A 16596-nucleotide genomic window follows, 5' to 3' on the forward strand; every position below is an offset into this window, starting at 1 on the left:
TTCATCGTTCTAACGGACCTCGAGTAGCGGCGCTGTCTCAAAAGTGGGCGTGAAATTTGTAGTCCCCGTGTGTCTCTATATTCTCTTGTACTCACTGCTGGTGGGGTGGGTGCTGCTCGCATGCTGTGTAGGGCTGCCGGCAGTGGGTGCCATAGATATATATAAAGGCTAGATGGCTCAAGGGGACGGCGCAAGCGTAGCTCAACCGCGGCCATCTTGAAACAGTCATTCATATCATTATGTCTATGGTGCATATTCTTTGAAATAACCATAGCGTGCTCAATTTTCATCCGATTTTCAAACGGTTTGGTGTGTTGTAAACACCAAAGATGTAGTTATGATACTGCATACTTATAATTATAATCATGTTTTTTTATTTTTTATTTTATTTTATAATTTTATAATTTTAATACATCTTTGGTGTCTACAAAACACCAAACCGTTTGAAAATCGGATGAAAATTGAGCATGCTATGGTTATTTTAAAGTATATGCACCATAGACATAATGTTATGAATGACTGTTTCAAGATGGCCGCCATGTGGCAACGTCGTACTCCATTGGCCAGCAGCGCGGGTGAGTCATCTAGCCTTTATATATATCTATGGTGGGTGCTGCTCGCATCCTGTGTACTTGTGTAGGGCTGCCGGCAGTGAAGATAGATAGGAGGGCTAGGGCCAGGTTGCTGCTTAGGCAGGGCAAGACATTCGTATAGAGCACCGAAGTCCTGACGTGACTCGTTCATCCCCAGGTTTGCGGAAGTAATTTCTCTATGGAGAATAACATTGGGTCATCTTAGAATCGTCTCATATAAGAATTGTGGTCCAAAAATAAACACCGCGTGTCGGCGTTATTGTCAGGGAGGGGGTTCTGTATCGTTTATGATAGTCAGTCACTTATATTTGATACAGTCTGTTTCTGGCGAAAATGTAACTAATTCGGCGGAAGTAACATTAGCGTTTTCTCACCGTCAGTTGATGCTTCATATCCATAAGAGTCAACACGCCGGGGTCATGTGTTTATTTTTGGAACACAGTTCTTATTTGACGCGATATTAAATACGTCTATGGGATTCAGAACGGGGGTGGAAAACTGCGAACCAGGTAGACAAACAAAGGATGTGTAAATGACGTCAGACTTCGGCGGTCTATAGCGGGGACTAAATAGGAGCGCTTCTATAGACCGCCGAAGTCTGACGTCATTTACACATCCTTTGTTTGTCTACCTGGTTCGCAGTTTTCCACCCCCGTTCTGAATCCCATACACGTATTTAATATCGCGTCAAATAAGAACTGTGTTCCAAAAATAAACAAATGACCCCGGCGGGGTGACTCTTATGGATATGAAGCATCAACTGATGGTGAGAAAACGATACAGAACCTCCTCCCTGACAATAACGCCGACACGCGGTGTTTATTTTTGGACCACAATTCTTATATGAGACGATTCTAAGATGACCCAATGTTATCCTCCATAGAGAAATTACTTCCGCAAACCTGGGGATGAACGAGTGACGTCAGGACTTCGGTGCTCTATTCGCTCTCCAGTTGTGCGAGGTCTCCTACAGTCAACGGAGGCTGCCTACGGCGTTGGTCGGGCAGACGCGACTTACACAAAACTGACGTTCAATCAAAGCTGCCGACCCAGCGCCAAAGCTCAGACCCGTTGGGGGGTCCTATCTTGGGAGAGTTTAAGTAATTAGAGTTTCTTTAGAAACGCTGCTTTAGAGTTTCTAGTAAATGTGTATTATGTCTAAGTGTTTATGAATTCATGCTGTTTTAAATAGGACTCTCTTAGAGTCTTTTAGTTATCTGATCATTTAATTAATTATAATGTTATTTGCCTATGGTTACCTATCAGTCTTTTATTAGTGTTTTCTGCTTTAGTATAGTAAATAAAGTATCCTGTTAATGTCCATTGGAAGTTCTGCCTCCGTTATTAATGCATTGCTTACGGTAGAAATATTCTGTGGGCGGGCTCTTTACATTTCTCATACCTGAGACAAGGTTTATTACAGTACCATAGCGTAAGGAGAACTCCTTCTAACGCCATGGACCAGAGCTAGAGGGGGACCTGCTGGGCTGTCAGTCAGTCCAGGTCAAAATGATTAAATGAATGTAAAAAAAAGAACAGCAACTGCTTACATTGTGTCTTGTAAAAGGGAAATTGGCCGACCCTACCTATGAGTACATAATAGTAGCCTTGCATCGGTGAAGCTTTCTGTGTGTGATCACTCCATTTATAACATAGAACCGACTTCAAACTGATGGTTCTCTGTTATTATTGACCCCCTTTTTTTAAAGAATGGTGGGCATAAAGCTCAGACTACATGTTTTTCAGAAAGGTTGTTAAAAGTAGCATCTCTAGAAATGTAATCTATTATAGGCAGTGAAAACATAGTGACAATACATTACATAATTAAGATGTAGGCCTACTTCTGTTTACATAATTAAGCAATATTCATTTTATCAGATAAGATAAGCTATTGTAACTTCAAACTCCATTTTAACCCTGTTAGATTAATCGAAAACACCCGTCCTTGGTTCTGGTGACTCATACTGCCCTCCTAACGTGAGGGACCATGTTCTTTCGATTACTTTTTTAATTTATTGTCTCTGCCAGGCCGTCTGTGTGTCTGTCCGTCTGTCCGTCTGTCTACAGCTAATCTCTGGTACCGTTGGCATGATGGCAGCGAAACTGTGCACCCACACTGATTCCATCCTGATTGGCTATGATTTGGCTTCCAGTGCTCCGTTTTGAACAAAATGCATCAAGTCATGACAGCGAGCAAATTTTGAACGCACATTCCCACTTGGCCGAGGATGAAATGCCACTTAAATCTTTTCAAATCAGCCTCATGGTGGCGCTATAACATGCTGATTCGTGTTTTTACCTATAAATGCACCAGTCTGTGTATGCGCACTCCCTAAAGGCCAAGGAAAAACCTTTGCCCTGCATTTTTCACATCTGTCTTTTATAGCGCCACCAGGAGGCCTTCAGATTTGATCCAAATTTCATCTGTACACATGATCTCTATAGTCATGTGATCAAGACGGATCTGTTTGATTTTTCATATTCCATCCTGACTGGCTAAGATTGACATCTAAAGTTTGCAGGATCTGGCCTGATTTGAACAAAATGCTGCAAATTATGAACGCAGCATCAACAAAATGATTAAATGAATGCATAAAGTAAAAAAAAAACATGGACCCCTCACGTATTGTGTGTGTGTGTGTGTGTGTGTGTGTGTGTGTGTGTGTGTGTGTGTGTGTGTGGCGCTCATGTCTGGCTTGCATTGCCCTCTAGCGTTGATTCTACAGAATCGCCTGGGGGGGGGCGGTGAAAACATAACATACATTACACAGTTCCTTGTGTTTACCGTAAGATTACAGTTTATGCATTTAGCAGACGCTCTTAATCCAGAGCGATTTACAGTAAGCAAGGACACAAGATAATACATCAAATGAATAGAACTAGTCATCTAATAATAATAAAGTAATACATAAGTAAACCAATAATCTAATAACTAATACATGCGTAAACCACCAGCCTACATTGAAACTATAAACACTATAGGATGCCAGGTCAACAATGATCTGGCATCTCGCATCATCTGTCCACATAACATGCTATTGTCACGGTCTGGCTCTCTGCCTGTCTATTTCTCTCTTTCTGTTCTGTCTCTCTGCCCTGGCCACGCCCACATTCTATTCCACCACACTTCAGTCCCAGTTACACACCTGTCCCCACTCCCTCATCAGCCCAGCAGTGCCATGCCCATTACACACCTGTGGACACTTCCCCAATCACCCTGCTCCCTATAAAACTGGACTCATTGCATACAGCCATTGTCAGTTCATAGTTTGATGTCTTGATGTTCATGCCTTGGTCTTTCGTATTGCTGTTCGTTCCTTTGGACTGTGTTGCCAACCACCATTGCCTACTGTTTGATTCCTGCCTGCTTCTAAGCTGTAAGGTTTGCCTCATTCCGTCATTAAATACTTTGAAATCTACTCTGTTGTGTGTGGCTCTGCATTTGGGTTCAAATCACTCTGCATCCGTGACAGTATGAACTGACCATAAAAATGAACCCAGCAGAGTTAAAACTTTTCCAGAAGAAGGTGGGGAACTTTAAAAATGTTGTTGATCATCTCGTGGCCTCTCCCCCTAACCTGCGTGCTGAACTTCAAAGGGAGATTTCAATCCAGCAGCAGTGGTTTAAAGAGAGGCCATGGGTGAGTCATTTTGTCCCCCATTTGGATGTGATTCGTGGGAGGCTTAAGAACTTTGAGACCAGTTCTCTACCCCATGCTTCCCGGCCAGCTCACCAATCTATTAGACTCGGGTTCGTGGCCCTTCAACCTGCCTGTCTTGAGTCCTCCAAACAGTTATGTACTCAACCTATTTCTGTGTTTCATGAGCCCGCCTGTACAGAACCTGACCAGCTTAAAACCCAGTCAATGAGCCTGCTGGCCTACGTCTGTAGCAGGGTCCAACCTATCCCTGTCTATACTGAGTCAGCTCCCCGGCCAGCTAGCCCCTGGCCTGCTAGCCCTGAATTGACTACCGACCAGCCTGCTAGCACCCAGCCAGGCTCTCCAGGTCCCGCCTGCCGTGACTCTGATCTTCCTGCATCCATCTCTCCTGGTCCGGCTTCAGTCCAGGACCCTTATGAGGGGTCTCGCTTGGCCCTTTGTGTGGGGAACCGTGGGCCTGCCCGGAGAAGGCGCGGTCGCCATGCCCCCCTACGCCACCAGGAGCCCATGCTGCCCAACGTCCAGGAGTCGCCGCCGCCCGGGTTGCCGCCGCCCGGCTCGCTGCCGCCCGGCTCGGCGCCCCCCGGCACTCCGCCGCCCGGCACCCTGCCGCCCGGAACTCCGCCGCCCGGCACCCTGCCGCCCGGCACCCTGCTGCCCGGCATTCTGCTGCCCGGCACCCTGCTGCCCGGCACCCCGCCGCCCGGCACCCTGCCGCCCGGCACCCTGCTGCCCGGCATTCCGGCACCCTGCTGCCCGGCACCCTGCTGCCCGGCATTCCGCCGCCCGGCACTCCGCCGCCCGGCACCCTGCTGCCCGGCACCCTGCTGCCCGACATTCCGCCGCCCGGCACCCTGCTGCCCAGCACTCCGCCGCCCGGCACCCCGCTGCCCAGCACCACGCTACTCAGCTCTCCCAGCATCTACAAGCCCTCTCCAGCTGCCTCCATTGGTGACCTGCCTGCACCCTCTGCATCCTCGCCGGCTGTATCTGCTGCTGACCTGCCAGAGCTCTTGCAAGACATCTCCCGAGATGACCTGCCTGCTTCCTCTGCACCCTCAACAGCCCTATCAGCCGATGACCTGCCAGAGCCCTTGTCAGTCATCTCCACTGGTGACCTGTGTCTGCCAGAAGTCATGGAAGCCCTGGTCCTTGGCTTTCAGCTGACAGGTGTGTCGGACGATGGCTCTCCAGCATCTGCGGCATCTCCTGTGGCATCGCCTCCAGCATCTGCAGCTTCCGCTGTGGCATCACCTCCAGCATCTGCTGCATCCGCTGTGGCATCGCCTGCAGCATCCACTGTGGCGTCGCCTCCAGCATGTGCAGCATCCACTGTGGCGTCGCCTCCAGCATCTGCGGCATCCCCTGGGGTCCCGTCCCCGAAGTCTGCAGCGATGCCTGGGGTCCCGTCTCCGAAGTCTGCAGCGACGCCTAGGGTTCCGTCGCCAGAGTCTGCAGCACCGTCTGGGGTCCTGTCGCCATAGTCTGCAGCGCCGTCTGGGGTCCAGTCCGCAGCGTCGCCGGGGGTCCAGCCGGGGGTCCCGTCTCCGAAGTCTGCAGCGTCGCCTAGGGTCCCGTCTCCAGTGTCTGCAGCGTCGCCGGTCGTCCCACCTCCAGAGCCTGCAACGCCGTCTGGGGTCCCGCCTCCAGAGCCCGCAGCGCCGTCTGGGGTCCCGCCTGCAGTGCCATCTGGGGTCCCGTCTCCAGAGCCTGCAGTGCCGTCTGGGGTCCTGCCTCCAGAGCCTCCAGCGCCTTCTGGGGTCCCGCCTACAGCGTCCTGTGTGGCTCCGTCTGGTCATCCTCCAGATCCTTCTCCTAAGTGGTCATGGGATTCTCCAGGCCGTCCACCCGATGTTGCTTGTTCTGCCATATCCCAGTATCCAGGCTGTCCGCCAGGCAACAACTCTGCTGCCTCGTCTCAGCCTCCAGGCTGTCCGCCAGACGACAACTCTGCTGCCTCGTCTGAGCATCCAGGTCGTCCGCCAGACGACATCTCTGCTGCCTCGTCTGAGCATCCAGGTCGTCCGCCAGACGACTCCTCTGCTGCCTCGTCTGAGCATCCAGGTCGTCTGCCGGACGACATCTCTGCTGCCTCGCCTGAGCATCCGGGTCATCCGCCAGACGACACCTCAGCTGCCTCGTCTTAGCCTCCGGGCCGTCCACCAGACGACACCTCAGCTGCCTCGTCTCAACCTCTGGGCCGTCCGCTAGACGACACCTCTTCGGCCTCGTCTCAGCTTCCAGGCCGGCCACCTGACGGCACCTGCTCGGCCCCGGTCCATCCTGGCCGTCCACCTGACGTCACCAGCTCAGCCCCGGTCCATCCTGGCCGTCCGCCTGACGTCACCAGCTCAGCCCCGGTCCATCCTGGCCGTCCGACTGACGTCACCAGCTCAGCCCCGGTCCATCCTGGCCGTCCGCCAGATGTCACCCATCCATGTGGGGTCCTTACCCCCAGACCCCTTTTCTCCGGTCCCCTGACACAGTCTCCCTCCTCCAGGTCCCCTCCACCCACCCTGTTGGTACCTGGTCAAAGTCGTGGGACGTCTGGAAGCCGTCCCTTAAGAGGGGGGTACTGTCACGGTCTGGCTCTCTGCCTGTCTATTTCTCTCTTTCTGTTCTGTCTCTCTGCCCTGGCCACGCCCACATTCTATTCCACCACACTTCAGTCCCAGTTACACACCTGTCCCCACTCCCTCATCAGCCCAGCAGTGCCATGCCCATTACACACCTGTGGACACTTCCCCAATCACCCTGCTCCCTATAAAACTGGATTAAGTAGTATATTTTTTTTCATATATTGACCCATGTAATTTTCGCCTAATGTTATAAAATAAAATGCATGATAGCACCCATAAAACTGGTGGTGCAAGGCTACATATTTTCTATGAGTTAGGGTGATACTCAGGTGATACCGACCAACCCCCCTGGCTATAGAGCCTGTCCAACCCAGAGGCGTCAATTGGGTATGGCAGGGTATTGCAGCTGCCATACCCTGGCTCCAGGGGAAAAAAATTATCTTAAATCCATGAATGTCTCTGTCTATCTGCGTTATCAGCCTATAATGCAGGTGTAAGACCATTGTGTTATAGGTATAATGCATAGTTTTCTATGCATTTTGGGAGTGTTTTGGCGGGTTTGATGCAGCCGCACGCCCCGGACAGTTCACCCTGCCATACCTTAGCTTTTGCTGAACTGATGCCACTGGTCCAACCTGTTGAAGATAGGTCAGTCTGACCTATATAACCCGTAATATATCTAGAGGGCGGACTGCCCCGCCCCAGCTATTCATTTCAAAGTTGCTCAGTGGCGTTTGAAGCACCTGGAAGTATCCAGAAATAGACAGAATACCAGTTCTAGTTGTACAACTACTTTAGATTTCAAAAGTAGACTACAATTTTTGTCTTTGAAGTGGAGTGAAAGTCAAGCTTACTCAAAAATACAACAAGGACGGTAGTACTCAAGAACATGTGTTTTGTTACTGTCCACCACTGCCTTATTTTAATTGGCTGGTTTGTCTCGAACCATTCTTGTGTTTATTTTATGGCCAAGTGGTGCTCAAGGGACTGGGGGAGTTGCTATAGGAATGCATGACATGGGGCATCGGCACACCACCTTGACTTGAATCTTTGCAAAAATGTAAAAATAACAATGGAAGTTGCATACACGTGTACAAATAGCTGAATATAGCCTATCTGCAATCTGTTTGCAATCAAATTACTTCTATTCAAATCACTAGAGTAGTGAGTTGACTGATTAAAATATTGATGAGTGAGTTGATCTAAAAGGCCCAAATGATGAAAGGACCCCAATAGAAACAACAAGCCAATGGCTTTCTGGGGTTTTTAAATTCGTATTAGCTGACCTTGTATTGAACTGTACTTTTCATTCAAACTTCTAATAAAGTATTCAATCAATCAATAAAAAATGCTTACATTGTGACTTGTAACAGTGAAATAACAGTGAAATCACCCTATCTTAAGGCCAAACTGCACCAATGCATAATGGTTGCAACTCGCAAGTATGCAACAAGTAGTTGCATGTTGCAAGGAGTTGCATGGCGAATGGTGTGGAGTGGCCCAGAGAGTACATATGTGCAGGGGTGTAAAGTAACTAAGTACATGTACTCAAGTACTGTACTTAAGTACAATTTTGAGGTATTTTTACTTTACTGGAGTATTTCCAGTAAAATACTCCACTACAATTATTTGACAACTTTAGTTACTGGTTACTTTGTGGATTTTGATTATTATTACAAAACATACATTAACCACTTCAGCCCTATATACATTTCGGCCATTTAAAAATAGCCGATCTACAAGAGCTTGTAGATCTATTTTCAAAAGATGTTTAACTTGAAACTGGACATTCTGCATAATGAGTAGGCCTACTTTTGGTACTTTAAGTGCATTTTGATACCAATACTTTTATACTTTTACTCAAGTACATTTTTAATTCCGGACTTTTACTTGTAACAGAGTATTTCTATTGCAGTATCGATACTTTTACTTAAAGGTAGGGTAAGTGATTTTCTTTGGTTAAAATAAGTGTTAAATAGCTCTATATTCTGATAGTACTCATTGCTATAGAGTGTTTGTTCAGTAAAAGGATTCTCCTTGTCTCTCCAGCTCTTTATAAAACAGAAAATGCATTTTCGTTTCAGTTTCATTTCCAATTTTATCCAATCAGGATAGAGAACTCAATCAGGATATAGATTAAACAAGTGCAATTGGAAGTGATGACACTAAGAAATGAGCAGGCAAAATTGGAACTGGAACACTATAAAAATGAAGCTTAAAAATGGCTACTTTCTCCTGATTGGCTGAGATTTTGACACCTACCGGAAAATGTATTTTCTGTTTATTAAAGGAGGAGTTCACCCAAAAAATGACTTATTTTCTATCAATTGTACACCCTATGAAGCCTTGAATCTTTTTTTGTTTTTGTCGCATTCCTAAGCTAATAATTTGATTCCTGTCTCCTACCGGCTAATGTATCCGGTAGGAGACACAAAGTAGATTATTTGTGTCTCCTACCGGAAATACACACGGTCATCAAATTATTGTCTTATCTAATGCCACAAAAACAAAAATAAATCGATGAAATCAAGGCTTCATGGGGTGTATAATTGATAGAAAATAAGTAATTTTTTTTGTGAACTCCTCCTTTAAAGAGCTGGAGAGAGCTGTTTCTGAACAAACACTCTATAGCAATGATTACTATCAGAATATAGTGCTTTAACCTTTTAACAAAATACTTTTTGTTTTAACCCAAAACTATCACTTACCCTACCTTAAGTAAAAAAAGTTCATTACTTTTCCGACCACTGTCCCAAAATGCAGAATACGAGAGTTCTAGTAGTTGTACAGGTTGTAACTAGCTGAGATAAGGACACTGCCAGCCAATAGGGTTTCAGTTAAGAGAGCCGGAGGCAACTTTACAGACCTACAAATACAACCCTCTTTCTCTATCAATTATACTCTCCAGTGCAAGAGTAAGACCTATGTTGTTGTTTCAACTTGTTTGTGACCTGACGTCTGAGAAGTTTTGTCATTAACTGCAAGGCTATTTGAACAATATCGTTTACTCGACTCGACCCAAGCTTCTACAATAGTGGGAAATGGCAGGTAAGACTGATTGATTGTAGCCTACTTTACTTATTTCCGATTTCCAATAGGCTACTTTTACTTCTACTCCAATACATCTCGGGTCCAAATATTGTACTTTTACTCTTACTCTTACTCTTTTACTACATTTATTTGAAAACTTTAGTTTCTAGTTACCTTGGAGATTTTGATTATTATTACAAAACATACATTAACCACTACAGCCCGTTCAGCTCCAATCGGAACCTCTCCCTCCGCTATATACTGTAGGTCCGAAATGAGGTTCCACACAGCTCGGTGACTGTGGGCGGTGACATCGGCGAATATTTTTCACTATGCATGATTGTTACCCTTTTCCGCACATCGTATCCAAAAAGTAAAGGTATTCCGCCTGCTCTCAGATGTTTTAACTTTTAGCGGAAAATAAAATCTAACTGACGGGTTGAAACAAGCGTTTAAATCGATTTTTTAGTCCGCCTGTGCCCTGTGGCATGTTTCCCCGATGCAATCTTAGGGGAGACTACGCATGCGGACGGGTTTGACTGGCCACAGGCGACATTTTTTAGCGATTTAAACGCTTGTTTCAACCCGTCGCTTAGATTTTCTTTTCCGCTAAAAGTTAAAACATCTGAGAACATGGAAGAATACCTTTACTTTTTGGATACGATGTGCGGAAAAGGGTAACAATCATGCATAGTGAAAAATATTCGCCGATGTCACCCCCCACAGGCACCGAGCTGTGTGGAACCTCATCTCGGAGCTATATAGCCGAACTATCGTTTTAATTACTAGATTCAATTAGGTAAAGACCACAGGTTCATGCTATGTAGGCCTATTTTAAAATGTATTGTACTTTTTCCTTTCATTAATGTTTTAAAAATGTTTTTCTTCTTTGATATGTGAAGTGCATTGGGTTGCACTTGCTGTATGAAATGTGCAATATAAATAAGGTTTGATTGATTGATATGTTAACATTACATCAAATTCATGATGGAAATTATAGCCTATATTTCTTGTATGACAGCTAAAGTAGGCTACGTTATAGTCAAATAATCTAAACAAAAATGTATGTTAAAGGGGTAGTTCACCCCCCAAATAACTTTTTTTCTATTGATTACTCACCCCATGGAGCCTTGAATTCATGGATATTTTTTTGTTTTTGTCGCATTCCTTCCTTTATTATTTGATTATAATAAATTTAGCCCCATTGATTCCGGTAGGAGACACAAATGCATTTGTGTCTCCTACCGGAATCAATGGGGACAAATTTATTATAATCAAATTATTGGCTTAGGAATGTGACAAAAACAAAAAAATATCTATGAATTCAAGGCTCCAGATGGTCAGTAATCAATAGAAAAAAAGTTATTTTGGGGGTGAACTACCCCTTTAAATCTGGTTTGGTTTTACTTTCACTTAATGTCCAACTCGCCCATGGACTTTTACCTTGTTGTCTGTCTGAGTAAAAGACAGAAAGAAAACAGAAAGCAATCCATACCTAATATTCATATTTAAATTCAATCAGTTTATTTGATCAATTATTTATCCATTTATAAACAATTATTTAGATTATTCAGATTGAATTCTTCATGTCAAAACGACCAGTCCACCAACTGAGCCCTAACATTTTTGTCTTTATTGCACAGACAACAGCCTTCAAAATGTTGCATAGTTTGTCTTGCTGCTCCTCCAAAAAGTAGGCCTAGGTAGAGGGGAAAACAGAAGTGTGGGAACCTGAGAAGTCTGGGCACCATTTATTTTATTTCCCTCACCTTTTTTTTTTAAGACTGGGCACTTGGTGGGGAGAAGACTGGGCCTGAGGTGGATTTTTGGGGGAACACTAGGCTCTACTCTGATTAACAAGTTGTAAGACTCACCAAGCCAAAAACGGAAGGTAGCCTACACTCGGGTGATGACTCATTAGTTGTGGTTTTCATGGTTTTGTCGAGAAAGAACTGCAACTGCTTGTAACAATAGTAGCTCATTTGCAGTTGCAATAAGTGCCCATTCAAGTTTCAGTTGATTTGTGCCATATGCAAAACTTTGAAAGCCAATTGTATAGCCAATCGGACTGGAATCTGAAAAATAGTAATCACGTGACCACAGAAATAATATGTAATAATAATGTAATGTAATAATATGTATAATATTTTCGACAAAATCTGTGGCAGTAGCAAAAAGTGTGTTTTGAAGAAAACGCAAACTGTGTTTGATTATAAGCTACGGTTCAAAACCTGAAGCGGGTTGTTAAAGCACCACAATGAAGCTGATTTGAAATATTTAGGGTGTGGCAGTACTTCCTAGGCCTACTGGGAGTGTGTGTGCAAAGTTTCACACCGACTGGTCCAACGATGCCTGAGATTAGCATTAGTCCATGAGCCAGAGCCAAATTGAGCAATGATTATCGAAAGAGTGGGCAAAACCATACCTATATTAAATTGTTTATAGGGTCAATATAAGTAAATAAATATATGATAACCTTTCCACAGGAGCAGCTTTTTCATATTTATCACACATTTTGTTATTTTCCCCATACGTACATGACAGGTGAAAAAATTACAACATTTTAAAAATAGTTATCATAATGAAACTTCCCCAGTTGATTACTTACATGAAGACAATGATTTATCGTGTTACAAGTTTTCTGAAATTGTATATTTAAATATGCAAATTAGGCATTTAGTCCATGAGCCAGAGGCCAAAAATTTAGCCAGATATTGAATATTCCCTCGTTAAAAACCTTTGACTCCAACATCTTAACAAAATGAAATAAGAATGTTGACTTTGGCTATGTCCAATGTTTCGATAATGAAATCTTGTCTGGCTCATGGACTAAATGTGAACAGCCTACAGGAGTGAAAACATAGTCTCCGGCCTTTGGCCTGGCGGAGAAAACTTAAATTATTATAAGCTTGACAAATAAAAAGACCCAAGTCTTATTAGACTCAAGGCTACAAGAGTTTTATGGATTGATTTATGTCTTGTTTACCTGTTGTATTTTCATCTCTCTCCGACTCCTAGATAAGCTTATCAAGATCCGGCGTGCATTTGTAGATAAAGCGTCACTTGCACTAGTCAAGCAGCTCCTGGATGACCTCTTGGAGGATAAGATCTTGAACGATGGAGAGAAAGAAGCTATACTGGACGAGAACCCTTCCAAAACTGACAAGGCACGTTGTCTCATCGACATTGTTAAGAAGAAAGGAAACAAGGCTGCTAACTCACTGATCACTCATCTTGAGGAGAGAGACCATTCACTGTTCTCAGAACTGGGTCTGTCCTCAGCAGAGCAACCAGCCCAGACAGGTCAGTTCAGGTCTTTCAGTAAACAGCTAATGTCCTGACTGCATTTTACCAAGAGAAGATGTATGCTTTTCAGTTCAGTGTGTTATACTAGCATTGTATCTTTGTACACTACACAAGTAGCCACTGATGCTATACTTTGTGATTTCCAGCTCTGCCACAAGTGTACCAGGATGCAATGGCTAGTGAAATGGCCCCCATAATCACTATGCCGACCCAGGATGCAAAGGGTTGTGAAATGCCCCTCAAACTTAGCACTGATGTGTTCAAGAAGGAGAAACTAACCGATCCAAAGGTAAGTCATTCTAACAATACAGTTTTAAAGGCCACATATTTTGAAATAACACAACAAGAGATGTATAAGCTACTATATGTAATGTATTCTAAATATTCTACTCTGTTGTACTAAAAATTGTTTTCTTCACAGATTTACCCTGTGCGTGAGAAGTCCTCTAGGAACCGCCTGGCCTTAATGATCACTAATGTGGAGTTTGATCTAGCTGGGATGAAAAGGAATGGTGCTGATAAAGATGAGGAGAACATGTTGATGTTGCTCAAGGAGTTGGGATACGATGTGGTGAAACACAGAAATCTCAGTGGGCAGGTACTGTAGGCTTAACAAGGGAAATTATGTTCTCCAATTGAAGGTTTCTCATACTTAACTGAGTGATGTAGTGAGCGACTCACTTAACTCATTCACTGCCAGAATTTTTGTTTTTTTGCGTTTGCCCACTGCCAGAGATTTTTCATTGAAAAAAAAAAGTACTCAGGAGCCGAGATACAAAATCTTTAAGTTTTAAGTTAACAAGGAGGTGGATGGGAGTCTAGATGTTCGAATAATCATATCTCCTTGGTCTTTGGGTCAAATTAAAAACAAGTCGTTTTAGTCGTTCTTGGCAGACAGGGCTTAAAGGACAGAAGTCGTTTTAGTCGTTCTAGGCAGGGAATGTGATGTAGTGAGTGATTGACTTAATGTAATTTAGTGATTAATTGATTGATTTAATGTTTTGTCACAGGAGATGGACTCGGCTGTCGAGAAGTTTTCGCAAGATCCGCGTCTCTTTGGCACAGACAGCGTTTTTGTCGTCCTCATGTCTCATGGGAATTTGGGAGTCATCAAAGGCATCCACTGGACACCGGCAAATCATGACGTTCTCCAAATTGAAAAGATCTACACACACTTGAACACAGTGAACTGTCCGGCTCTGCTGAACAAGCCCAAAGTTATCATCATCCAGGCCTGCAGAGGAGGTGATGCTCTGGTTACAATAGGAATGCCCATGAAGTTGCGCTGCAATGTTTTTCTACCTATTGTCCTGGCCAGTGTTATGACAACTGTTTTCTGTGTGACTGAATTCAGGCTTGTTGGCTTTCAGTGAGTGAAGTTAAAATCAAGACATTCTTGTTTCAGGGAAGGATGGATCCACAATTGTCCATGATGGTGACATCAGTTGTGATGCTTACCTTGACACAGAAGGCATAGAGGATGATGGATCCTTTCGTGCACACAAAGAAAAGGACTTCATCTCCCTCCTCTCATGCACCCCAGGTGAGTGTGTCTTAACATTTAATAGTTAATAGGGGGAGGGAAAAATATGTTTTGATTAAAAGAGCTTTGTAAATTAAATCCTAGATGATACTTAAATACTTAAAAACATTTACTGTATGTGATGTCCATTCTATTATTTTATCCTGCAGATACGGTTTCATACAGACATCAAGTAACTGGATCCTTTCTAATCAAGTTCATCGTTGAGACATTCCACAAGTCTGCCCATGAGGACCACATTGAGGAACTGTTCACGGAGGCAAGTGTTGCAATTGACTAACAGCAAGAATGAACAATAATTTAGTGTAAATGCATGTATGATCTGCTGTATTGCCTACAGTCCAACTGTACCTTTGATACACTGTTTTAACCCCACAGGTCATGAGCAGCTTTGAAGGAGCCTTTGACAAAATAAGACAGATGCCCGTCAAAGACAGATGCTCTTTGACAAAAAAGTTCTACCTCTTTCCAGGCTACTGAGACACCACTGTTTAAACAGAAAGCTTTGAAATGGAATTTCCATATCATGATGATTTGCCCATTTTCTAGTGGGGGGAAAGTAGTTCACAGATTCTTATTTTTTTTAAAGATTTTTTTGGGGTCTTTTTATGCCTTTATTTAGAGAGGGATAGGGAAAGTAGGCTGACAGGAAATGGGGGGAGAGATGGGGGGGGTGACACACAGCAAAGGTCGTCGGGATCGGGAGTCGAACCCGTGACACGCTGTCAGGTTGGCATTGCATTGCATATAAATTGATGTGTGCAGTTTGCTTCTGTAGAATTACTCCCTTGTTGAGTAAACAGAAGAGAAAGTGCACAAAAGTTGCAGACAAGAAAATAAATTTGAAATTTTGTTAGAGAGTAATCGTAAGGGTGAAAGGGTTGATTCAATTTGCTTTGGTTTGGGTTATCTTCAAAAGTTTTTATTCTGAATGTGATGTGGTGTTCTATGTAAATAGAACTAAACTTTTCTACATGCATACTAATAAAGAATTAATGTTACTCTGACTGTATTTGTACAGGTGAATCATTTTCAATTAGTCTAGTTGCAAAAATGCATTCATATAGTATATGTGTGTGTTGTACTTGATTAGAAAGGATCCAATTACTTGATGTCTGTATGAAACGGTATCTGCAGGATAAAATAATAGAATCACATACAGTAAAAGTATCATCTACGTTAAATGTTAAGACACACCCACGTGGGGTGCATGTTTGGAAATTAATTAACATGATTTACAGATATACACATACACACACACATATATATATATATATATATATATGCTGATTTTCCATTGTCCATAACACGTTCAGATTTGGTTGCGGAGCAGCAGGCTGACCCTTCTCTGAAGGAGCTGGTGCCGCTGATACGGCCAGAGGATGAGCTGCTTGACAGTGCTTGTTAGGCGGGTGCAGTTATGGTTTGACCCAAAACAAATTGCAACAAAAGGTTTTTCAATGGATTATTGTAGTATTAGGTGTGCTTAATAACATATCAAAAGTTTACCAAAATCGGACCACTAGAAAGGTAACATTTTCAAGATGGCCGCCGCCAGTTCCTTAAAAAGACCATTACTCCTTCGTTATTCATCCTAGACAAGTAATGTTGGTGCCTAACCCCATGTTTTGGTAATCTTGAAATCTAATTAGCATATATAAATTATAGTCAAGTGATTACAAATTCAATTATAAAGGAATTGGTTATAAGCATGGTTATAAGCACACACACATATATATATATATATATATATATATATATATATATATATATATATATATATCCCTATATATATATAGGGATAGGGTTCAGATTTACGTGTCACATATATATATATATATACATATATATATATATATATATATATATATATATATATATAT

At 43.4% G+C, this 16596-nt stretch overlaps 1 protein-coding gene across 2 annotated transcripts; it reads left to right on the top strand.

Moving 5' to 3' along the window:
- Nucleotides 1–9720: 9720 nt before the first annotated feature.
- On the top strand, nucleotides 9721–15721 carry LOC308085306 (caspase a-like). Of its 2 annotated transcripts, XR_013933154.1 has the most exons (9): nucleotides 9721–9882; nucleotides 12883–13167; nucleotides 13317–13459; nucleotides 13592–13768; nucleotides 14181–14415; nucleotides 14576–14713; nucleotides 14863–14972; nucleotides 15092–15278; nucleotides 15464–15721. XR_013933154.1 is itself a non-coding variant. In XM_080428391.1 (8 exons), exons 1-8 carry the CDS (start codon nucleotides 9876–9878, stop codon nucleotides 15191–15193), a joined length of 1197 nt encoding a protein of 398 aa, XP_080284517.1. In that variant the 5' UTR covers nucleotides 9721–9875; the 3' UTR covers nucleotides 15194–15410. The 2 variants fall into 2 exon arrangements, 1 of the variants encoding a protein (XP_080284517.1); XM_080428391.1 differs by lacking the exon at nucleotides 15464–15721 and having other exon boundaries at nucleotides 15092–15410.
- The last annotated feature ends 875 nt before the right edge of the window (nucleotides 15722–16596 follow it).

Source organism: Gymnoscopelus braueri, assembly GCF_963280865.1.
Source record: "Gymnoscopelus braueri genome assembly, chromosome: 5".
NCBI classification, from domain to species: Eukaryota; Metazoa; Chordata; class Actinopteri; order Myctophiformes; family Myctophidae; genus Gymnoscopelus; species Gymnoscopelus braueri.